Below are 25,678 nucleotides of genomic sequence, written 5' to 3'. Positions count from 1 at the left end.
TCCATAGTTCTATGAAAGTGTTTCAGACAATCCTTTACAGTTCTGTGGTGTCTAAGAGGGTCTCAGGCAGTCCCTAGCAGTTGCACAGTGTGTGTGGGCATCATAGAAACATAGAAGATAGGAGCAGGAGTAGGCCATTCTGCCCCTCGAGCCTGCTCCGCCATTCAATGTGATCATGGCTGATCATCCAAATTCAGTACTCGGTCCCTACTTTCTCCCCATACCCCTTGATCCCTTTAGCCTTAAGAAATATATCCAACTTCTTCTTGAATATATTTGATGAATTGGCCTCTACTGCCTTCTGTGGTAGAGAATTCCACAGGTTCACCACTCTCTGGGTGAAGAAATTCCTCCTCATTTCTGTCCTAAATGGCTTACCCCTTATCCTTAGACTGTGACCCCTGGTTCTGGACTCCCCGACCATCGGGAACATCCTTCCTGCATCTAGTCTGTCCAGACCTGTCAGAAGTTTATAAGTTTCAATGAGATTTCCTCTCATTCTTCTAAACTCCAGCGAGTACAAGCCCAATTGACCCAATCTCGCCTCATACGTCATTCCTGCCATCCCAGGTATCAGCCTGGTGAATCTTCGCTGAACTCCTTCCATGGCAAGGACATCCTTCCTCAGATAAGGCGACCAAAACTGCACACAATACTCAAGATGTGGTCTCACCAAGGCCCTGTACAACTGCAGCAAGACATCCTTGTTCCTGTACTCAAACCCTCTCGCTACGAAGGCCAACATACCATTTGCCTTCTTAACCACCTGCATGCTTACCTTCAGCGACTGGTGCACAAGGACACCCAGGTCTTGTTGCACTTCCCCTTCTCCCAATCTATTGCCATTCAGATAATAATCTGCCTTCCTATTTTTGCCACCAAAGTGGATAACCTCACATTTATCCCATTATATTGCATCTGCCATGCTTCTGCCCAATCACCCAACCTGTCCAAATCATACTGGAATTTCTCGGCATCCTTCTCACAGCACACACGCCCACCCAGCTTTGTGTCATCTGCAAATTTGGAGATATTACATCTAGTTCCCTTGTCTAGATCATTAATATATATTGTGAATAGCTGGGGTCCAAGGACTGAGCCCTGCGGTACCCCACTAGTCACTGCCTGCCACTCGGAAAAACACCTGTTTACTCCAACTCTTTGCTTTCTGTCTGCCAATCAGTTTTCTATCCAAGTCAATACCTTGCCCCCAATCCCATGTGCCTTAACTTTACACACTAATCTCTTATGCGGGACCTTATCGAAAGCCTTCTGAAAGTCCAAATATACCACATCCACTGGTTCTCCCTTATCTATTTTACCAGTTACATCCTCAAAAAATTATAGACAACTCCCCACAGTTGCATAATTTCTTAGCCGCCTCTGCAGTTGTATCACATGTGAATGAATCTGGGACTACTCCCATGCATTTATATAGTGTATAGTCTGAGCCAATCCTTCATAGTTACATAGTGTGAGACCCTCTCCATGCACTAATCTAAGGCATGCATGTGAGAGAACTGTGAGGGGTTAATATAAGACCCTCTCACATAATAGAGAACTGTGAGTGGTCAGGTGAGACCCTCTCACACTGTGAGGTTTGGGCAAAGATCCCCTAAAACAATAGAACTTCAAGGGGTTGGATGAGACCCTCGCCTGTACACTAGACAGTTGCAAAGGCTTAATCAAATGAACTCTGATGTTATATAACTGCAAGAGATGGGCTGAGACCATTGCTTTTCCAGAAGGAGTTAAGCATCTAGAAGCAGACACACAGAGAATGTTAGTGATAGAAATAAATGAACAAGCTTAAACCAACATGCACAAATAAGCTGCAAGTCACAATTCCAAAGAAAAATAAACGTTTTTTGTTCCTGACACTCGCTTAACCTTACTGGCTGACAAACAAAACACTCCAATCCAGAGGGCTGGGGAAAGGACAGTCACCTCTTGGCCTCTTGGCCTCTTTCAGCTGGAGCCATAAGGATAGAAAGCGGAGCCTGGGCTGAGGTAAGGCAGCTCCTGTCGAGCCCGTTGCTGCAGCCAGAATGAATGGAACACTGAGTGGCAGAGCCCTAGGTTTGAGAAGAGCGCATGCATGGCTGGCCTCCCTTATTCCACACACACACACACACACACACGCGAACAGGGCAGTTGGAACCTCAAACCCCGGTCCCAAATGCTATGAAATTAAAGGATCGGTGGGGAGGGAATAGAAGAAAAAGTGGGAGGAGAAAAAAACAGCACATTTACCTTTGCCATGAGAGTGAACCTCTGCATGTGGCATGTAAGGAGGATGCAGAAATGAAAAAGTGATAAATACATTTTGGCCAAAGAATGGAGCTGGAAAGTTATAAAGTGAACTGAATCCGATTCCATAATTGTGTTTTTTGTGCAATTGAGAGATAATTTAGAGCTGGGTGAGCATGCACTGAGTCTCAGGGAGTGTTCAGCAGCATGCAGAAGGGAGAGGAAGAGTGAGAAATCGAGGGTTCAGCTGCATGGAGATGGGACAGATGGCAGGAGGAGAGAGTAAGAGACGGATAGAAAAATAGATATGGTTCAGCACCATGGAGAAGGTACAGATAGAGACAGATGAGTTCAGCACCATGGAGAGGGGACACACAGCAAGAGCTAGAAATGAGTTCAGCACCATGGAGAGGGGACACACAGCAAGAGATAGAAATGAGTTCAGCACCATGGAGAAGGGACACACAGCAAGAGATAGAATGAGTTTAGCATCATGGAGAAGGGACAAAGAGAGAGATGTAGGAGTTCAGTGCCATGGAGGAGAGAGGCGGAGGGTCCAGTATCATGGAAAGGGAAGAGATAGTGAGCGTCACTGAAATAGAATAGCCAATAGAGTGAGCGAGAGCGATGAGAGAGAGAGCGCGAGAGCGACGAGAGAGAGAGAGCGCGAGAGCGACGAGAGAGAGCGCGAGAGCGACGAGAGAGAGCGCGAGAGCGACGAGAGAGAGCGAGAGAGCGACGAGAGAGAGCGCGAGAGCGACGAGAGAGAGCGCGAGAGCGACGAGAGAGAGAGAGCGCGAGAGCGACGAGAGAGAGCGCGCGAGAGCGACGAGAGAGAGAGCGCGCGAGAGCGACGAGAGAGCGCAAGAGCGACGAGAGAGAGCGCGAGAGCGACGAGAGAGAGCGCGAGAGCGACGAGAGAGAGCGCGAGAGCGACGAGAGAGAGCGCGAGAGCGACGAGAGAGAGCGCGAGAGCGACGAGAGAGAGAGCGCGAGAGCGACGAGAGAGAGAGCGCGAGAGCGACGAGAGAGAGAGCGCGAGAGCGACGAGAGAGAGAGCGCGAGAGCGACGAGAGAGAGAGCGCGAGAGCGACGAGAGAGAGAGCGCGAGAGCGACGAGAGAGAGAGCGCGAGAGCGACGAGAGAGAGAGCGCGAGAGCGACGAGAGAGAGAGCGCGAGAGCGACGAGAGAGAGAGCGCGAGAGCGACGAGAGAGAGAGCGCGAGAGCGACGAGAGAGAGAGCGCGAGAGCGACGAGAGAGAGAGCGCGAGAGCGACGAGAGAGAGAGCGAGAGAGCGCGAGAGCGACGAGAGAGAGCGCGAGAGTGACGAGAGAGTGACGAGAGCGGCGAGAGTGACGAGAGCGGCGAGAGTGCGACCGAGTGACGAGAGAGCGAGAGTGTGACGAGAGAGAGAGCGCGAGTGTGACGAGAGAGAGCGAGAGTGACGAGAGAGAGCGAGAGTGACGAGAGAGAGCGAGAGTGACGAGAGAGAGAGAGTGACGAGAGAGAGAGCGAGTGACGAGAGAGAGCGAGTGACGAGAGAGAGAGCGAGTGACGAGAGAGAGAGCGAGTGACGAGAGAGAGCGAGTGACGAGAGAGAGCGAGTGACGAGAGAGAGAGCGAGTGACGAGAGAGAGCGTGATGAGAGATGCGAGAGTGATGAGAGAGTGATGAGAGAGAGTGTGATGAGAGAGAGTGATGAGAGAGAGAGTGATGAGAGAGAGAGTGATGAGAGAGAGAGTGATGAGAGAGAGAGTGATGAGAGAGAGAGTGATGAGAGAGAGAGTGATGAGAGAGAGAGTGATGAGAGAGAGAGTGATGAGAGAGAGTGATGAGAGAGTGATGAGAGAGAGAGCGATGAGAGAGAGAGCGCGAGAGTGATGAGAGAGCGCGAGAGTGATGAGAGAGAGAGCGCGAGAGTGATGAGAGAGAGAGCGCGAGAGTGATGAGAGAGAGCGCGAGAGTGATGAGAGAGAGAGCGCGAGAGTGATGAGAGAGAGAGCGCGAGAGTGATGAGAGAGAGAGCGCGAGAGTGATGAGAGAGAGAGCGCGAGAGTGATGAGAGAGAGAGCGCGAGAGTGATGAGAGAGAGAGCGCGAGAGTGATGAGAGAGAGAGCGCGAGAGTGATGAGAGAGAGAGCGCGAGAGTGATGAGAGAGCGAGCGAGAGTGATGAGAGAGCGAGCGAGAGTGATGAGAGAGCGAGCGAGAGTGATGAGAGAGCGAGCGAGAGTGATGAGAGAGCGAGCGAGAGTGATGAGAGAGCGAGCGAGTGATGAGCGAGCGAGAGTGATGAGAGAGCGAGCGAGAGTGATGAGAGAGCGAGCGAGAGTGATGAGAGAGCGAGCGAGAGTGATGAGAGAGCGAGCGAGAGTGATGAGAGAGCGAGCGAGAGTGATGAGAGCGAGCGAGAGTGATGAGAGAGCGAGCGAGAGTGATGAGAGAGCGAGCGAGAGTGATGAGAGAGCGAGCGAGAGTGATGAGAGAGCGAGCGAGAGTGATGAGAGAGCGAGCGAGAGTGATGAGAGCGAGCGAGAGTGATGAGAGAGCGAGCGAGAGTGATGAGCGAGCAAGTGATGAGAGCGAGCGAGAGCGATGAGAGCGAGCGAGAGCGAGAGCGAGAGCGATGAGCGATGAGCGAGAGCGATGAGCGAGAGCGAGGAGCGAGAGCGATGAGCGATGAGCGAGAGCGATGAGCGAGAGCGAGAGCGATGAGCGATGAGCGAGAGCGAGAGCGATGAGCGAGAGCGATGAGCGATGAGCGAGAGCGATGAGCGAGAGCGAGAGCGATGAGCGAGAGCGAGAGCGATGAGCGAGAGCGAGAGCGATGAGCGAGAGCGAGAGCGATGAGCGAGAGCGAGAGCGAGAGCGATGAGCGAGAGCGATGAGCGAGAGCGAGAGCGATGAGCGAGAGCGAGAGCGAGAGCGAGAGCGATGAGCGAGAGCGATGAGAGAGAGCGAGAGCGATGAGAGAGAGCGAGAGCGATGAGAGAGAGCGATGAGAGAGAGCGAGAGCGATGAGAGAGCTAGAGCGATGAGAGAGAGAGCGAGAGCGATGAGAGAGCGAGAGAGTGATGAGAGATGCGAGAGAGTGATGAGAGATGCGAGAGAGTGATGAGAGATAGAGTGATGAGAGATAGAGAGAGTGATGAGACAGAGATAGAGTGATGAGACAGAGATAGAGTGGGAGATCGAGGGTTCAGCACTATAAACAGACAGTGAGAGTGAGTGGGGACCGTACTGACCTTTGACTCGCTCCCCTCGGTGCAGCAGGATCTCGCCCTCTCCCTGGGGTTGGTAGGGCTTCACCACGATGAAGGTCCGTCCCGGGACCGCACTGTACAGCTTGCGCTTGGGTCCTCTGTGCGCGGCGGCTGTAGTCGGGCTGGGCTCGGCGCTCACGGTACTCGGGCTGTAAACAAAAACATAGGTGACAGTGGTTCTTCCGGGCCCGGAGCCGGGACCGGGGGCCGTCCCTTCCCACATCCTCCGCGACCTGTCCGGGGCGGCGGGCAGCGGCTCACTCAACTCGGCCTCTCCCGGCCAGAGCGGTCGGACACCGAACGGAAACCGGGCGCCGGGTCCGCTGTCATCGCTAGTCTGAGGAGGGCTGTAATGTCACTGGCCGCGGCCGGGGCTGTTCCATCCTCCCCCGGCCGTAGCTCCTCACATGCCAGCGCTGAATACCAGCTTCGGCTCTCTGCTCACTCCCGGGCTGGCTGCGAACTACAGCCCCGCCCCCACCGCTCACTCTGGGCTGGCTGCGAATTACAGCCCCGCCCACCGCTCACTCTGGGCTGGCTGCGAATTACAGCCCCGCCCCAACCCACCCTGACCCCGCCCACCGCTCACCCTGACCCCGCCCACCGCTCACTCCGGGCTGGCTGCGAATTACAGCCCCGCCCCAACCCACCCTGACCCCGCCCACCGCTCACCCTGACCCCGCCCACCGCTCACCCTGACCCCGCCCACCGCTCACTCCGGGCTGGCTGCGAATTACAGCCCCGCCCCAACCCACCCTGACCCCGCCCACCGCTCACCCTGACTCCGCCCACCGCTCACTCTGGGCTGGCCGCGAATTACAGCCCCGCCCCAACCCACCCTGACCCCGCTCACTCAGGGCTGGCTGCGAACTACAGCCCCGCCCCAACCCACCCTGACCCCGCCCACCGCTCACTCTGGGCTGGCTGCGAATTACAGCCCCGCCCCAACCCACCCTGACCCCGCCCACCGCTCACGCTGGGCTGGCTGCGAACTACGCCCCGGCCCCGCCCACCGCTCACCCTGACCCCGCCCACCGCTCACTCTGGGCTGGCTGCGAATTACAGCCCCGCCCCAACCCACCCTGACCCCGCCCACCGCTCACCCTGACCCCGCCCACCGCTCACGCTGGGCTGGCTGCGAACTTCGCCCGGCCCCGCCCCCACCCTGGCCCCGCCCACCGCTCACCCTGACCCCGCCCACCGCTCACTCTGGGCTGGCTGCGAACTTCGCCCCGGCCCCGCCCCCACCCTGGCCCCGCCCCCGCTCAGTCTGGCGCCGCCCATCGCCCCCGGAGGGCTGCGAACTTACGCTCCGCCCTCCCAATCCTTGCCGGCGCCGCCCACCGGTCCCCCTTCACTCCGGGCTCGCTGGGGACTGCTGGCCCTGCCCTCGAGACACGCCCATTGGTTCGCTGGCTCCACCCATCGGGTTCCTGGCCCCGCCCCTGCTCTGCGCCGAGCTCACAGGAGCCCCGGGAAAGGGCATTTATTTACGGAAGACACGTGTACTCTGTCCCGCTCCTCCTATCCCTTCTCTTCCCTTCCCCTCTTCCCTCCACCCTCAGCAAACGAATCCGAGCAACAGTCGATAGATTCAGGACACAGGATAAAATGGCAAAACTTTTAAAAAGTGGTCCTGCTGATTAGATTCCGACGGTGAGACTCTCTTTAAAAAGGGTCCTAACAGTGCGACTCTCTCTTTAAAAGGGAGTACCCCTCTTTAAAAGGGGTCTATATAGTGAGACTCACTCGAGGTTCAAGTGATGAGATTCTCCTTTCGGAAGGGGTATAGGGTCCTGATGGTGAGACTCTAACTTACCAGGTCTATCTTTTGCCTAAAAAGTTTTTGCGGTTCAAAGTTTCCCAATTTTTCTTATAGGAGAAGACCCCATCACTTCATTTTGAAAATGGAAAATACTTTGGCAATTATGCAAGATTGACAGCTAATAACACAGCTCACACTGGATAATAATGACAAGTACAAGGCCCTCATTGAGAAGAATGACATATCACTTCAAAAGCAAAATACAGATGCTGGAAATCTGAAATAAAAACAGAAAATGCTGGAAATACTCAGCAGGTCAGGCAGCCTCTGTGGAGAGAGAAACAGAGTTAAGGTTTCAGGTCGATGACCCTTCGTCAGACCTGAAACGTTCTGACAAAGGGTCATCGACCTGAAACGTTAACTCTCTCTCCACAGATGCTGTCTGACCTGCTGAGTATTTCCAGCATTTTCTGTTTTTATAACACGCTTCATGTCTTTGTCGCATTCTTTAGCAAAAGTACAGCTACGAAATGCATCCAAAAATTCTTTTCCCATACTTTCTCCCGTTCCCTACTGAAGATGCTGACTTCCTCCGACATGGTTTCATTCTACCCTAAGTCAGGTGACCACTCTTTATGTGCGAGACCAGTCAGTAATGCCTAGATTTTCCAATTAGCACTATCACAGGTTAAGGCCAACCTTAAAATAACACCAATGAGAAAATCTAGCCTCATCCACTCCCTCCACCGCCAGCACATTGTGGCTGCAGTGTGTACCACCTACAAGATGCACTGCAGCAAATCGCCAAGGCTTCTTCAGCAGCACCTCCCAAACCCGCGACCTCTACCACCTAGAAAGACAAAGGCAGCAGATGCATGGGAACACCATCACCTCCAAGTTCCACACCATCCTGACTTGGGCATATATTGCCATTACTTCAACGTCGCTGGGTCAAAATCCTGGAACTCCCTACCTAACAGCACTGGGGGAGCGCCTTCACTACGCGGTTCAGGAAGAAGTCCCACCACCACCTTCTCAAGGGCGATAAATGCCAGCCTTGCCAGTGACGCCCACATCCCGAGAATGAATGTAAAACAAAATGCTGTGAGCAGCTATTCCACTGTGAGGGACATCACACGGAGCCCAATCCTGCCCTCATCTGACATCCACAGTTGAGGTCATTGCACAGCAATCAGGACTGGGAACCCCGGCTGATTTCCCCTGAACCACATGTACTGAGGGCCAGTGTAAAATTACAGCCATACAACATTCTCTGATGTAAACAGTCAGAGTTGGCGTGCAGCACCATTTGCTGGAGCCTGTTTTCTTGCTTACAAATGAGCAAACAAGCACCATCTGGACTGTAACCGCCTCAGTGCAATACAAGGCAGAATTTACAAAGCATCTCGGCTAAGACACATTCAGTACAGAAACTCCCTCACTGAGATGTAATATACACAGGGTTTCTCAACCGGGGGTCCGTGAGAAGGTTATAAAGGGGTCTGCCAATAATAACCAGATTCTACACAACATCTCGCCCCTCACACACTCCGATTGGCTGAAGGATCCGCTCGGTCCCTGGGGGGACCGGTTCCTGGGTAAGCCCCAGCCGGAAAGCGCAGTGTAAGCGCCAAACTCCAGGAGCAACTGCAAATGCTGGGAACTCTCAGGGAGCATCTGTAAATGAAGGAAAAATGGTGATGGGCCAGGGCGTGTCTGTAAATGAAGAGAGATGGTGACAGGTCAGGGCCAGCTCCCCATACCTTCCAGAGTGCCTCTCCTAGCCTTGGTATCCCCAACCCTAAATCTAACATCCTAACAGTAACCCTGATCCCTAACCATGACCCGTAACCATAAAATCCTAACTCAAAACATTAATGCAATCCCTAACCCCAACCCCTAACTGTAACACAACGTCTATCACTAATCCCTAATGTTTATGGGGGGAAAATTGAGTTGCACCCCCTTTGGGACGCTAACTTCGTCGGGGCGTTACCCCGAAAAAATTAGCGCCCCCCACGGCATAAATTCATCGGTAGTGCCCCAAGAGGGAAGCGGGGCGCTACTGGAAGCGCCCTGCCTCCCTCTTGGGGCGCTGTGAGGGAATATCATGGCACGTCACGCCGCGGTACTGCAGGCCTTCCTCCCCTTCTTAAAGGGGAGGGGCCTAACGCAGGACGACCCGGGGCCCAGCTGGGCCACCAGGGATTGGAGTGCCGGCAAAAGAGCCCGATCAAAACTGGTCCAGGAGATCACTCTATCCCTGGTTAATGTTATGAGTTACCTACTTCTTGTACGAGGTGATCTCCGCCCAACCAGAAACCAGTATTTGGTAGTGAACTACCCATTGGTTAGTTCTGCAGTCTCAGGAGATCCCTGCACTGCTTCTGAGCTACTCTTCCTTCTCCACTTTCCTTCCACACTAACTTACTCTACCTTTTAGGTGCCTGCCTCCTGAAATGCACAATTCAAGATTCCTTCAGCCTCCTGAATGTGACAGAGTGTTGCCAGCTACTCCTTAAGCTCAGAAACCTTGAGCTCGAGCGCAAGCAGTTGGGTGGGACATTTGTTGTATGTGCGGTCATCTCAGACACACAAAGCATCCAGGACCACCCACATTGCACAGGTACCACACATCACAGGCTTCGCCTGTCCCTCCCCATACTAAACTAATTCTTTGTTAAAATTAAAAATTTAATAAAAGCAAGCATACCTTAGTGGTTTAGTCCTTCAAGTATACATTTAGGTTGACTGCATCTCAAGCTGAACTCCCAGTGAGGTTAAACTTCACACTCTCCTGGCCTTTCACACTCCACTGGTTTCTTGAAACTCAAGATTAAAGACTTTCAGTACGAGTTAGACTATCTTAACTTACATAAAGGTCCAACTGCTACAGGAAGAAAAAGCCATAGAGCAGCTAATCACACTCTTATGTAACAAATTAATTAACCTATTACTGCCGCAAACCAGGCCCCAGTTAATGTACCAAGTAAATAAGTTTAAACAGCTCCTAGTGCTGATCAGCTAAAATGAAGCACATTAAACTCAAATTACTGTAAAAGAAATCAGTGAAAATTGCATGCATATGCTTCAATCACTCCATTTAAGGCGAAACTCCACACTCCTTTTGTGTTTAGCAGGCAATTGTTTTAAGCAAAGGAGCCTGCCCCACTAACAGTTCTGGGATATTTATTAACCTGCACTGTTCAAACTGAAGCATTTTATCCAGAATCTTTAAGGACAGCCCATCTGGGACTTCCAGAGGTATTAGCTAAGGTAGGTAGTTCACAGGAATGAAGAAAAAAAGACTCACAGTATAAGAAGATTGATTACAATTTGTTTAGTGGAGAGTTGTAAGCTATTTGACAATTACTATACGAGGAGTTAGCAAAGTTTAACAACTGCTGTAAAATATATTACATTTCTGTTATTTATTTACTTGTTCCTTTACTGTTGAATAAATTTATGTGGCAGTTAAAGCTAAAGATCTAGTCTAGTGTGGTGTCATTCTGCCACTTCTTGAAGAGAAGGACCATTCCTGAAGACATGGCATGGAACCGGTGGCTAACACAGTCTAATAAAGGACTTCCTGTTTGTTATCCTGGACGTGCCATCAAAACTACCTAGCTGTTAGGGCAAGTAGCATAGTAGTAATTTTACAGGGCTAGTCATCCAGAGGCCTGGACTAATGAGTTCAAATCCCACCATGGCAGCTGGGGAATTTAAATTCAGTTAATTAAATAAATCTGGAATAAAAAAGCTAGTATCAGTAATGGTAATCATGAAACTGTCGTAAAAACCCATCTGGTTCACTAATGTCCTTTAGGGAAGGAAATCTGCTGTCTTTACCTGGTCTGGCCTATATGTGACTCCAGACCTGCAGCAATGTGGTTGACTCTTAATTGCCCTCTGAAATGGCCTAGCAAACCACTCAGTTGTAACAAACCACTACAAAACAATTAGGGATGGGCAATAAATGTTGGCCTTGCCAGCAACGCATACATCCCATAAATGAATAAAAACCACTTCAGGATTTAGAGTGAGGGCTCAACTACAACAGTGGTATGAGGTACAGAGGCTTATATTATCTCAAGTTTAAAAAAGGTAAAAAGACCCAAAGAAAGTAACAATAGTATGGAAGGATGAGCGAGATGGAATATATGAAATCATTCATCTGTATTCAAAGTTAGGCAGAAAGCAATTGCCTTCGACTAACACAGTCCAATTGAATGTGATCACTGCTTCCTTTACTAAGAACCATCGCACACACACACACATGTGCACAAACACACTCCATCACTGCATCCTCTTCATAATATCCAGCACATACACACACCCCATCATTACATCCTCTTCATAATAACAAGAATACTCAGGCTGAGTCACTCACACACATCCCTTCACTGCATCCTCTTAATAATAACCAGCTGATATATATTTACACACAGCTGAGCTCGGGAGAAACCAATGATTAAACTTGAGAAGCTCCTCATTTCTGCCACTTCATCTTTGATCTCTAGATAGATTACAAGCTTTTAATGAAGGAAAGTTCTACAGTGAGCATGCTCAGTGGGTGAATGCATCACCTGATGTTGAACTGAACACCTTTATTAAATCTCCCCTTCTCTGTTCTAAGAAAAAAAGACTTGCATTTATATAGCACCGTTCACGACCATCGGACATCCCAAAGCGCTTTACAGCCAATGAAGTACTATGAAGAACAATCCCAGCTTCTCTAGGAGGAGAACAGAATAAGGAAATGAGGGGCAAAAAGAGTGAGAATAGATTAGCGGCTAACATAAAAGGGAACCTAAAAGTCTTTTGCAAACATATTAACAGTAGAAGAGTAGTTACAGGAAGGGTGGGACCGATTAGGGACCAAAAAGGAGATCTTCTTGTGAAGGCAGAGGGCATGGCTGAGGTATTAAATGAGTACTTTGCATTTATCTTCACTAAAGAACAGGATGCTGCCAATGTCACAGTAAAGAGGTATTTAAAAGGTTGGCAGTACTCAAAGTAGAAAAGTCACCCGGTCTGGATGGGATGCATCCTAGGCTACTGAGAGAATGGTAGAAATTGCGGAGTCTCTGGCCAAAATCTTCCAATCTTCCTTAGTATGGGGGTAGAGGACTGGAGGATTGCAAATGTTACACCCCTGTTTAGAAAGGGGAGCGATGTAAACCTGGCAATTACAGGCAAGCAAGCCTAACGTCAGTGGTGGGGAAACTTTGAGAGACAATAATCCAGGACAAAAATAATTGGCGCTTGGAAAAATATGGATTAATAAATGAAAGCCAGCACGGCTTTCTTACAGGCAAATTGTATTTGACTAACTTGATTGAGTTCTTTGATGAAGTAACGGAGGGGGTTGGTGAGGGTAGTGCGGTTGATGTTGTGTTTTGTGGACTTTCAAAAGGCATTTGATAAAGTACCACATAATAGACTTGTTAGCAAAATTGAAGCCCTTGGGATTAAAGGGGCAGTGGCAGCATGGATATGAAATTGGCTAAGAGACAGAAAGCAGAGAGTAGTGGTGAACGGTTGTTTTTCAGACTGGAGGGAAGTATACAGTGGTGTTCTCCAGGGGTCGGTATTAGGACCACTGCTCTTTTTGATATATGTTAATGACCTGGACTTGGATATACAGGGCATAATTTCAAAGTTTGCACATGACACGAAACTCGGAAATGTAGTAAACAGTGAAGAGGATAGTAACAGACTTCAGGAGGACATAGATAGACTGGTGAAATGGACAGACACATGGAAGATGAAATTTAGTGCAGAGAAATGTGAAGTGATTCATTTTGGTAGGAAGAATGAGAGGCAATATAAACTAAATGGTACAATTTTATAGGGAGCGCAGGAACAGAAAGACCTGGGGGTGTACGTACACAAATGTTTGAAGGTGGCAGGACAAGTTGAGAAGGCTGTTAAAAAGACATACGGGATCCTTGGCTTTATAAATAGCGGAATAGAGCATAAAAGCAAGGAAGTTATGCTAAACCTTCTAAACACTGGTTAGGCCCCAGCTGGAGTATTGTGGCAAATTCTGGGCACCACACTTTAGAAAGGATGTCAAGGCCTTGGTGCAGAGGAGATTTACAAGAATGGTACCAGGGATGGGGGAACCTCAGTTATGTGGAGAGACTGGAGAAGCTGGGGTTGTTCTCCTTGGAGCAGAGAAAGTTAAGAGGAGATTTGATAGAGGTGTTCAAAATCATGAAGGGTTTTGATAAATAAGTAGAAACTGTTTGCAGTGACAGGTGGGTCGGTAACCAGAGAACACAGATTGAAGGTAATTGGCAAAAGAACCAGAGGCGACTTGAGGAAAAAAAAATTATGCAGAGAGTTGTTGTGATCTGGAACACACTGCCTGAGAGGGTGGTGGAAGCCGATTCAATAGTAATTTTTAACAGGGAATTGGATAAATACTTGAAGGAGAAAAATTTGCAAATAGGGGAAAGAGTGGGATAGTGGGACTAATTGGATAGTTCTTTCAAAGAGCCAGCACAGGCACGCTGGGACGAAGGGCCTCCTTTGGTGCTGCGTCATTCTATAATTCTAGTCTCTCCACATAACTGAAGTTCCTCATCCCTGCAGAAATTAAAAGCAGAAATCCACATGCTCAGCCGTCTAAGCCAAACAACATTCTCTGGCTGTAAATTACTGGCATAAAACATGACGAAAGCTCCCACATCCCTCTCAGACACCCTAATCTCCACTTTCAGCACCACTTCACAAACCCAACAGCTGCCTGACAGTTGTCCCAGATGAAAGAAGTGGCAGATAACTGCGAGGAAATGCAAATGAGTCTCGATGACTAAATCTGAGATGAAATACACAACATAAATTAATATGTTTTAATTGCATAAACAGACCATGTTGTGGAAGTGATGAAGAAATCTCTTTCAGGTGAGTATCATTTCACTTCTCTTCCAGTTTCTCCCCCTTCTCCTGAAGGTTCTGACTCATGCTGTCGGCCAGCTGCCCTCAGATGCCTTGCCCAAGTTTCCATTCTCCTGCGGGACGCTAGACTGTTAATGTCAGCAGGCTTTTCAACCAGGGCATAGAACACCACAGACCAGCCTAACAACTACTTGCATTTATATAGCACCATTAATGTTGAAAAGCCTGCTGAGATGCTTCACAGAAGTGTAATCAGGCAAAAAGATTACACTGAAGGCGATATTAGGAAGAGTGGCTCAAGGCTTGGTCAAAGAGATGGGTTTTAAGGAGGGTTTTTAAAGGAGGAGAGGAAGATATAGAGGCAGAGAGGTTTAGGGAGGGAATTTCTGAGCTTAGGGCCATGGCAGAGTTGGAGGAAAGCAGAGTTCTCGGAGTGTTGTAGGGCTGGAGAAGGTTAGGGAGGGGCAAGGCCTTGAGAGATTTGAGCACAAGGATGAGAATCTTAAATTCAAGGCGTCGCTGGACCAGGAGCCAATGTAGATCAGCAAATTTATATCTTGCAATCACCTGAAGTTCAGTCATGAATACGCAGTCACATACACATGCATGCATGCACACACACAGACACACACACATATGTGCACGCATACATGTGCACTCGGACACACATGCACGCACACACACAAACAGATTCACACATGTATATAGAGATGCAGGTAACCACCAATGTTCCCTGTAATTTTTTGGGGGGCTGCGCAGTCCCATTTTCTATTTAAAAGCCGGCAAGCCGGCTGCGCGGAACCTTCAGAGTGCTGCAAGGCCGCGTGGCTTAAAGGGAACATTGGTACCCACACACATATATATGCATACACAAACATTACCCAGCCAGGGCCACCGAGTAGTGATCAGGAGCAAGAACCCTGGTTGCTTTCTCTCCTCCCTGACCCAATGAGTTGAATCAATGGCTCAGCTCAGATCAGCTAACTCAGCACAATATTTGAATCAAACCATGGACCTTTCTGATCTGTCCCACACTGTGAAGTACCTTTATAAAAATGACCCAACAGGAAAGGCTGTGTGCAATTTAATACAGTTTTCAGAAGATAGGTACAGCAAACTATAATTCCTCAGTGGAAAAGTTCAAAGCACTTGGAAGTATCTGGCCTTTGAACTCGGCTATGACTTTTGACTATTTGAGGGCATTGAGCGGCCACAAGTAAAACATACTAATTAATACATTTCTTTCTACTCTTACATCAGCTTGGCTCAGTGGGAGTACTCCCCTCTCTGAGACAGAAGGTTTTGGGTTCAAACCCCACTCCACAACTTGAGCCCATAATCTAGGTTGACAATTGAGTGCAGTACTGAGGGAGTGCTGCACTGTCGGAGGTGCTGTCTTTTGGATGAGATGTTAGACCAAGGCCCTGTCGGCTCTCTAAGGTGGGTGTCAAAGATCCCATGGCACTACTTTGAAGAAGAGCAGAGGGTTCCCTGGGATTATGCCAACATTCGTCCCTCAATTAATAAAACTGAATAAATGCTCATTGACCTTGTTTGTGGGATCTTGCTGCGTGCAAAATGGCTGCTGGATTTTCCTACATAAAATTGGCTGCACTTCAATGGTAATTGATTATATGGGAAGAGCTTAGAGATGTAATCAGGTGATAGACTTTGTTCAGAATGATCGTTACTTATGATCAAACTACAGGCCCTGAGCATGAACTTTGCCCTTTCTCGTAACAGTTACTGATGGACATGCTGTGTATTTCCAGCATCTCCTCTGTTCTTTTCTCTTTCTTTCAGGTTGTGCTCCAGTTCCATGCTATCTGGCAGAGCTCCAGAACTTCATCCAGTTTATCATTCCTTATGTCTGAGCTTTGTCAGTCATTGACAACAAGCACTTCAAAAACAGCTCCTGCGACATGGAGCTGCAAAGCACTGCAGGGCAGGTACAGCACTGGTTAGATACAGAGTAAAGCTCCCTCTACACTGTCCCATTAAACACTCCCAGGGCAGGTACAGCACAGGTTAGATACAGAGTAATGCTCCCTCTACACTGTCCCATCAAACATTCCCAGGACAGGTAGAGTACGGGTTAGATACAGAATACCACTCCCTCTACACTGTCTGATCAAACACCCACAAAGCAAGTAAGACATGGTTAAGATACAGAGTAAAGCTTCCTCTTTTACTGTCCCAACAAACACTTCCAGGGCAGGTGTGGCCCAGGTTAGATACAGAAGAAAGCTCCTTCAATGCTGTCCCATCAAACACTCCCAGTGAAGGTACAGCATGGGTTACCGAGAGTAAAGCTCCCTCTACACTGTCCCATCAAACACTCACAGGGCAGGTACAACACGGGTTAGATACGGTGTAAAGCTCCCTCTACACTGTCCCATCAAACACTCCCAGGGCAGGTACAGCACGGGTTAGATAAAGAGTAAAGCTCCCTCTACACTGTCCCATCAAACACTCCCAGGGCAGGTACAGCATGGGTTAGATACAGAGTAAAGCTCCCTCTACACTGCCCTATCAAACACTCCCAGGGCAGGTACAGCACGGGTTAGATACAGAGTAAAGCTCCCTCTACATTGTCCCATCAAACACTCCCAGGGCAGGTACAGCACGGGTTAGATACAGAGTAAAGCTCCCTCTAAACTGTCTCATCAAACACTCTCAGGGCAGGTACCGCACATATTAGATACAGAGTAAAGCTCCCTCTATACTGTCCCATCAAACATTCCCAGGGCAGGTACAGTATGCCCGCCACCAAGCACTGCCCACCACGGAGCCCCGCCTGTCATTGAGTCCTGCACATCAGGAAACCCCATCCACTCCAGAGCCCAATCTGCCAGAGAGCTTTCCACGCTAGAGAGCCCCATCTAGCACAGATCCTTGTCGAGCTGTGAGCCTCGTCCACCATGGGATCCTGTTAACAGGGAACCTCACTGCCATGGCACCCCATTACCATGGAGTCCCGCTGACCACGGAACCTCATCTATAATGGAGCCCCACCCTCTGGGAGTGAGTATCACGGTTATTTCCCCAGCCAGGCGCTGCCAGTGATGACCAGCTCTCAATTGTTAGGAAACTGTGGGCCTGCGTGACCTGATTCTCAATCCACTGCAACGGAAATCAATGCCTGCAGAGCAGCAACTCTCGGCCTCTGGACCCCGCTCCTCATCAGATGCGTTCTATTGGGGAATCAGCACCGTCAGGAATTTCAGCACCCCTCCCCCGATGGATTTCTCTCCGTCAAAATTAATGGATAGAAAATTGCAGGGAAGTGCACATAATCTTTGATTACACACTGCAAGTCAGCTTCTGCGCCACGACCCTCATATGTCCATTTAGTTCAGGGGCACCATTCTCACCTCTGCCGTTGAATTCCCTCTTTCTGGCTGCAGCCCTTCCGCATTGGCAGAGCCAGCAATGCCAACCACTCCAGGACTTGAACACATAATCTAGGCAGACACTGCCAGGGCAGCACTGAGGGAGTTCTGCAATGTCGGAGGCGCTGTCATAGGAACATAGGAATAGGCCATTCAGCCCCTTGAGCCTGTTCCGCCATTCAATTAGATCATGGCTGATCTGTACCTCAACTCCATTTACCCGCCTTAGTTCCATATCCCTTGATATCCTTACCTAGCAAAAATCTATTGATCTCAGTCTTGGAACTCCAATTGACCCCAGCATCCACAGATTTTTGGGGAGAAAGTTCCAGATTTCCACCAAGCTGTGTGTGAAAAAGTGTTTTCTCATTTCACTCCTGAATGACTTGGCTCTAAATTTAAGAGTGTGCCCCCTTGTTCTGGACTCCCCCAACAGAGGAAATAGTTTCTCTCAATCTACCCTATCAATTCCTTTTATCATTTTTATCGCCTCGATTAGATCACTTGTCAATTTTCTATATTCAAGGTAATACAAGCCAAGTTTATGCAACCTGGTTCTTATAATTTAACCATTTAAGCCCTGGTATAATTTTGGTGAATCTGCGCTATACCACCTCCAAAGCCATTGGGCCAGAACATCGGGTCCCCACGGGTGAGTACACACTGGGTACTCACGCGTAGGCCCAACGAAAGTGCCAGTTTCGTGCATGCACTGCGCATGCGTGGGAAACCGGAACTTCCGTTCCCTTAAAGGAAGGGGTTCACAGGTCGAACGCGTGCGCCGGAAAGGCAGCGCGTACGCCTGAAACTTCCGTTTTTTTTGCAGATTTCTCCGGGAGGGTAAGTCTCCAGGAGCTACGCTTTTAAAAAGCAGCCACAAGGCCTGCTTTTAACAAGGTAAGTGGTGAATTCAGTTAAATTCAAACATTTTTTCCACAGGTTTATTATTTTTAAATACTTTAAAGAAATGTAAGTTTATTTTTAGCCCCGTTAGAAACTGTAATTAATTTTTTCAAAAATTTAAATTATTGTTTAAAATAGTTATTTTATGTAATTTATAGTTATTTTAAAAATGTGATTTTTTAAAATTTATTTGAAGTTTTAGTTATGTTTTGGGGCTGAATTGTATTCATAGATTTGACAGGTCTTCCTGTCAAATCTATGAATACAGATTCCCTGCTACCATTGGCTCTCCATGACCCACGTGATCCCAGGGGACGCTTCGAACTAACTGTGCCCCTGGGATACGCAAGCACTGCGTGCCGGCAGTTGGAACAGGCCCAGGATCGGAATCCCACGTGGGCCCACAGCACAACGGCTGGCGCGCTAGGTAAGTGCAGGTCGGAGGCTTGCACCCGCGGGAAACCTCTGACCCGAATTTCTGGGCCATTATATCCTTCCTGAGGTGCGGTACCCAAAACTGAACATAGTATTCTAGATTGGGTCTGACCAAGGCACTGTACAAAATAAGCATCACCTATAGCTCAACTCCACCTTCCCACACAATCCCCATATCCCTTGATTCCCTTATATCCAAAAATCTGTCAATCTCTGTCTTGAATATACTCAACGACTGAGCATCCACAGCCCTCTAGGGTAGAGAATTCCAAAAATTCACAACCCCTTGAGTGAATAAATTTCTCCTCATCTCAGTCCTTAATGGCCAACCCCTTATTCTGAGACTGTGACCCCTAGTTATAGACTCCCCAGCCAGGGGAAACATCATCCCAGTATCTACCCTATCAAGTCCCTTAAGAATTTTATGCTTCAATGAGATCACCTCTCATTCTTTTAAACTCTAGGGTATATAGTCCTAGTCTACTCAATCTCTCCTCATAGGGCAATCGCCCTATCCCAGGAATCAGTCTAGTGAACCTTAGTTGCACTCCCTCTAAGACAAGTATATCCTTCCTTAGATAAGGAGACCAAAACTGTACACAGTACTCCAGGTGTGGTCTCATCAAGACCTATATAATTGCAATAAGACTTCTTTACTCTTGTACTCCAATTCTTTTGTAATAAAGGCTAACATACCATTTGCTTTCCTAATTGCTTGCTGTACCCGCATGTTAACTTTCAGTGATTTGTGTACAAGGACACCCAGGTACCTCTGAATACCAACAGTTCCCATTCTCTCACCTTTTAAAAATATTCTGCTTTTCTATTTTTCCTACTGAAGTGGATAACTTCACATTTTGCCATATTATATTCCATTTATCATGTTCTTGCCCACTCACTTAACCTGTCTACGTCCCTTTGCAGCCTCTTTGCATCCTCCTCACAACTTACTTTCCTACCTAGCTTTGTATTGTCAGCAAACTTGGATACATTACGCTTGGTCCCCCTCATCTAAGTCATTGATATAGATTGTAAATAGTTGAGGCCCAAGCACTGATCCTTGCATACCCTACTAGTTACAGCCTGCCAACCCAAAAATGACCCGTTTATTTCTACTCTCTGTTTTCTGTCCGCTAACCAATCCCAAATCCATGCTAATATATTACCCCCAATCCCATGACCCCTAATTTTGTGTAATAACCTTTTGTGTGGCACCTTATCAAATGTTTTCTGAAAATCCAAATACACTATATCCACTGGATCCCCCCTTATCTACCCTGCTAGTTACAACCTCAAAAACTCTTAATAGATTTGTCAAACACGATTTCCCCTTCAGAAAAATGTACCTGTGCCTAACTTTCAGTAATTTGAGTACATGGATAGCCAAATCCCTTTGGTGCTCCACAGTTCTTAGTCTTTCACCATTAAGGAAATAATTCTGTTTTGTCTTCACACTTGGCCTCATGCTTCCCCAAATTGAACTCCATCTGCCATAGTTTTGCCCACTCACTCAGACTGTCTATGTCCCTTTGTAATTTCCTGCTCCCATCTACACAGCTGACCTAGGGTATAAATTCATCTTGGGCGGTAGCACAAAATGGCCGATAGCCAATCCCCGTCAGCCGGTTTTGCACACTGGCTGATTTTCTTTTCCAAATCACCTTTTGGATGAGCCAATAAACTGAGGTTTGTGGGATCTCACTGTGTTAACTGGCTGTTGCATTTGCCTACAAAATAATGACCACATTTCAAAAGCAAGTCATTGGTGTTTGATGTGAAAGGCACTTATCAACATGAGCTCTTTCTTTATCCAGAGATTGGTTCCTCTGACAATGCAGCATTCCCTCAGCAGAGTGTCAGCCTGTCTTGTGGGCTCAACTCCTGTTGTGAGGCTTGAACACAGAGTCTTCTGATTCAGTGGGGCAACTGTTACCATGGCAGTAGGCAGAGAAGGGCATGGGGCTTCTAATAGTATCCTGGCCAACATTCGGCAACTAAAAACAGAAGGGGGAATTTTAACTCATTACCAACCCATGGGAAAGGTGTGGGGTGAGCAGTTAAAATGGAGTCGCTCTGTTCCCATCGATAAAACAGTGCTGGTTTTGGTGAAGGTTGAGTTTCCCATTGGACTCTGGCTTGAGCCTTGTTAACAAATGCAAATTGGAGTCCCGCAGAGTACATGGGACTCCAATGGCCTATGAACCGGCTCCTGAGCAGAATGCCCTCCACGGCAGCCCCCATCAGGGAAGCCAGCGAGGTCACTGCAGTTAGTTAAACAACTTTCCTCAGTGGCCCCAGGATGAGCAGGAGTGCTCCACAGAGCCCCACAAGGAAAGTTTGGGCCTCTACTTCCCCAGTTGCGAGACCTTCGCCATGCCCCCTCCACCTCCAGGACTTAACTTTGCTGCCGACAGGAAGTCTCCAGGCACCCTCCCCCTGATCTTCGTCCCCTCCCGCAACCAGCCTCGCTAGTTGTCGCTTCCCACCCGCGACGGACGAGCAACTGACCGGCAGCGTTCAAATCAGGCAGTTCAAATCAGGCAGTTCAAATCCGTTGGGCTTCCGACGTACACTCCCACTCTGAATTGCCATCGGGAGTTAAAATACGTCCATCACAATGCCATGTTTGCTGACACAACAACAGTCACTGAACCCTAAAGTACATCATTGTTGGTGAGATGGGTTGAGGGTTTTTTGATAGATGTGCTAAGGCCCTTTCTGAACACACTCTGTCAACATTGCCAGTCAGATTCCCGAACTGAAAGGTCACTGTTCTTAATGGCCATATCAATCGCTATTTAGCGGTTTGCTGCATCAACCAAAATAATGCTGAGTTACATCTATATTCCACCAAGCGCAGCGTGTTAGGCCTGCGTCACTCAGAGACCACCCCCACCCACCCCCCACACTCCCCTCCTGCTCCTTCAGAGGCCAGCGCTGGTCTCTGCCAGTTGTGCTGAGGCCTGCATGTGTTTAACAACCAAGGGCTGACTTTACAGAGCAGAGGATGAGGTATTCAGTCTTGAATTAACCATGTAGGGAAGATCTGTCATTTAATATGGTCAATTTCAGCATTTGGTCTGGGGGATTGTCGCCTATCAATCATAGAATTACGCAGAATTTACAGAAACAGGCCATTCGGCCCAACAGATCTATGCCTTAGATTATGCTCCACACGAGCCCACCTTACTTCATTTCACCCTATCAACATATCCTTCTATTCCTTTCTCCCTCCTGTACTTATCTAGCTTCCCCTTAAATGCATCTATACTATTCGCCTCAACAACTTCTTGTGGTAGCGAGTTCCCCATTCTCACCACTCTATGAGTAAAGAAATTTCTCCTGAATTCCCTAATGGATTTATTAGTGAATACCTTATATTTGCATCCTCTAATTTTGGACTCACCCAGAAGCGGAAACATCTTCTCTACATCTAGCCTATCAAACCCCATCATAATTTTAAAGACTTCTATTAGGTCACCCATCAGTCTTCTCTTTTCTAGAAAAAAGAGCCCCAGCTTGTTCAATCTTTCCTGATAGTTGTAACCTCTCAGCTCTGGTATCATCCTTGTAATTTTGTTATTGCACGTTTTCTATATCCTTTTTGTAATATGGAGACCAGAACTGTGCATAGTACTCTAAGGCCGTGAATTTAATAGAGGAGGCGGGTTGCAGTTGGGTTGCCTGGTAGGCGGGTTCCAGTCCCACTGCCGGTTTCAGCCGCTCCCGATTTCCAATGTTAGTTTAAGTGCCCTAATTAGTCCCGTTGTGCGTGCTGCCCGGTCCAATGAGTGGGAGCGGGTCTGTTGCTCTCCACTGATGACATCATTGCTGCAGTTGTTTTTAAGGGGCCCATGTAGCCTCAGCTTCTCATTTCTCCTGTTTGCTGCTGTTTGAATGGGCCCAGGCTACAATGGCTGCTGCCAAAGCCAAGGCTGCTCCAAGGTTCAATGAGGACCCCCTCCAAGCTCTTGTGGAGGGAGTAAGAGGGCGCAGGGAGATTCTGTCCCCTCCTGATGGCCGGAGGAAGCCTCCTGAGCAAACAAAGGCAGCCTGGCTGCACATTGCTGAGGAGGTAAGCGCAAGGTCCTTATGTTCACAAACCTGGGTCCAGTGCCGAAAACGGTTTAATAATCTTCTGCGATCATCAAAAGTGAGTATCACATCACACTTACCTTCAATCTGCTTCCCTTCTCTTCTCATCACCAGCACTCTGCTTTGTAAGCCTGCTCCTCCACATCCAGCCTTACCCTTACTTCCCTTGCACCCTTACCTATCCATCTCTCTCTCTGTACTGAATCACTTCACCATCCTACTATGCACGCCTCACACTCGCTCTCACTGTTATGCAATGACAACAACTAACAACGCACAGAGAGGCAGCTTCCTCTTGGCACCTCATTCCATCTTGGTCTCCCTCTAAGCTTCTATGTTATGGATTCTTCATCATTGTCGCTGAAACTCCATTTGTGTCCCTCCTTGCAGGAAAAGATAGCCCACAACAAGAGGGAGAGAGCATCGACAGGAGGAGGCCCACCATCCCTGGCAACATTGACAAGTGCTGAGGAGGCTGCTCACGAGATTGTGGGAGGTGGCGAGGAGCTGGAAGTGGGGGACGGAGAGATGGGTGCACTAGACGAAGCTGGTGACAGAATGGATTTTCAACCCTCGCATTTAGATTTCATGATTGACTGCAATGGCATATGATGTTCATAGAGATTGACTTTTGATCATCTGCACAATAGGAGGTGTCTGCTACCTAAAAATCAGATGTCGAACTCATGCCTTTACTCTCCCACAGGACCATCGAGAGACCCCTCCCCACTGTCCAGGAGGAAGGTAAGGATGATTCCTCACAGGAACCTGCAGCCTCTGAGGGAGCAGCATCACCAGGACTCAGCGCACGCAGCACCAGCGCAGAAACGCACACCTTGGCGGAGCCTTCGCAACATAGAGTAGTGTTGTCACCTGGTGAATCACAGCTCACAAGTTAGCATCAGCAGATGGTGGAGACAGCGACAGCAGTGGAGAGTCCTCGTCGGAGGTCGCAGGACGCTCCTAGCTCTGCTCGGCTGCATGCAGACGCTGTGCCTCTGGGGCCATCCAGAAAAAGAGCGGTGCTGGAACTCCAGGAACAAGTGCAGGAGTCTTTTGAAGAAGGGTTCGACCCGAAACGTCAACTCAAATTTCTCTCCACGGATGTTGCCTGACCTGCTGAGTTTTTCCAGCATTTTCTGTTGTTATGCAGGAGACTTTGACAGGGTTTGCATCCAGGGTAACTGCGAGTGTGCAGAGAATGGAGGAGTCCATCTCAAACATGAGCACTGCCTTTGTGGAGGCAATGGCGCATGAACATGCTGCCATGGAGAGGGTGGTAACCTCCATGGAGGACATAAGTCGCCAGACTCAGGAGAACATGGTAACTCTTCTTAATAGATGGTCTGCTATGGAGGATAGATGGGCATCTACTGAGGAGAGACACCAGAGGTACATGGACGTCCCCGTTATGAGGACTGTCAGTACAGAGACGGGTCCTCATGGCCCCACTGATGTGCAGCAAGGTGCTCTCCAGCCACTTGCTAGCACTGAAGTGCTGGTGACCCATGAGAGGGATGCTGGTGGCAGATAACAAGGAAGTATGGGCTCCTCTCCAAGCGCTCACATGACCATGCCACTGCGGAGCCCTCGGTCAGAGCCCCAGATTCCTCACCCAACTGAGATGGCCATCTCAGCCTCTGCACAGCTGCAGGAAAAGCAGACTGTGGAGGAGCCCTCCCAGGCTCCCAAACCCAGAGGATGCCTGCCAAAGGCATCTAGGCAGGCGCAGCATCAAAATGACCAAGGTGCCTCTACATCTGCTGAAGCCACAGGGGAAGCACCACGTAGAAGCATGCGTAAGGGGAAGTTAACACACAAATAGTCACAAGGGTAGTCACTTGGGTGTTTTGTTCTGTTGTAAAGTATCGATTGTCATCCTTTTGTGATGTGATTAAACAAAAGTGATGACAAAGAGTTGAAGTTCTGGCCTATGTGTTCTGGGAAATGGAAGTTGCACAGTGAGGGCTCAGGGTGACTTGCATTTGTAATAATGTGGCTGAGAGTGATAGGAAAGCACCGTTTATTGGAGAGCTGATGTATGGCGTGTTAAGAAGGTTGTCCACACATTCATAGCCATATGCCAGCCACCTGTGGTTGAAGCGTAAATTTACGCGAATCTGGCATGGATGAGTGCATCCCTTGCCTGATGGCCAGCAATGTGGTTGCATGCTGCTGCATTGGCCACATCCGGCCCCGCAAGGCGTGCCTCCTCCTCCTCATCCACCTCCTCTTCTTCCGTGGAGGCTCTGCGCTGAGCCACTTGTTCCTCAGGCAGCGCCAAGCCACGCTGCTGTGCGATGTTGTGCAGGGCGCAGCAGATGACAATGATTCTGGACACCCTGGCTGGTGCATACTGCAGGGCTCCACCAGATCTGTCGAAGCATCGTAATTGCATTTTGAGCAAGCCGATAGTTTGCTCTAGGATGCTTCTGGTTGAAATGTGGCTCACATTATATCGCTCCTCAGCCTTGTTTGATGGCGTCCTCATCGGTGTTATGAGCCACTTTTTCAGTGGATAGCCCTTGTCGCCAAGTAGCAATCCGGAAAGTTGCATTGGCAGGTTGAAGAGCTTAGCCACAGTAGACTGCCACAGGATGAAGGCGTCATGGCAACTGCCAGGGTACATTGCACAAACATGTATGATGATCTTCCTGTGGTTACACAC

At 48.9% G+C, this 25,678-nt stretch overlaps 1 protein-coding gene across 1 annotated transcript in view; it reads right to left on the bottom strand.

Moving 5' to 3' along the window:
* shank3a (SH3 and multiple ankyrin repeat domains 3a) overlaps positions 1-25,678 on the bottom strand; it is a 1,542,118-nt gene that overhangs the window by 694,702 nt on the left and 821,738 nt on the right. Inside the window, exon 12 of the mRNA XM_086010558.1 lies at positions 5,497-5,663. Coding sequence (XP_085866684.1) covers positions 5,497-5,663 — 167 coding nt within the window. The remainder of the gene's footprint in view (positions 1-5,496; positions 5,664-25,678) is intronic.

The sequence above is a fragment of the Somniosus microcephalus genome, chromosome 17 (genome assembly GCF_052327205.1).
Source record: "Somniosus microcephalus isolate GS21.2 chromosome 17, FLI_Smic_1.0, whole genome shotgun sequence".
Classification (NCBI taxonomy): domain Eukaryota; kingdom Metazoa; phylum Chordata; class Chondrichthyes; order Squaliformes; family Somniosidae; genus Somniosus; species Somniosus microcephalus.
Note: the sequence above shows the minus strand (reverse complement) of the source record. Positions and strands in the feature narration are given on the sequence as shown.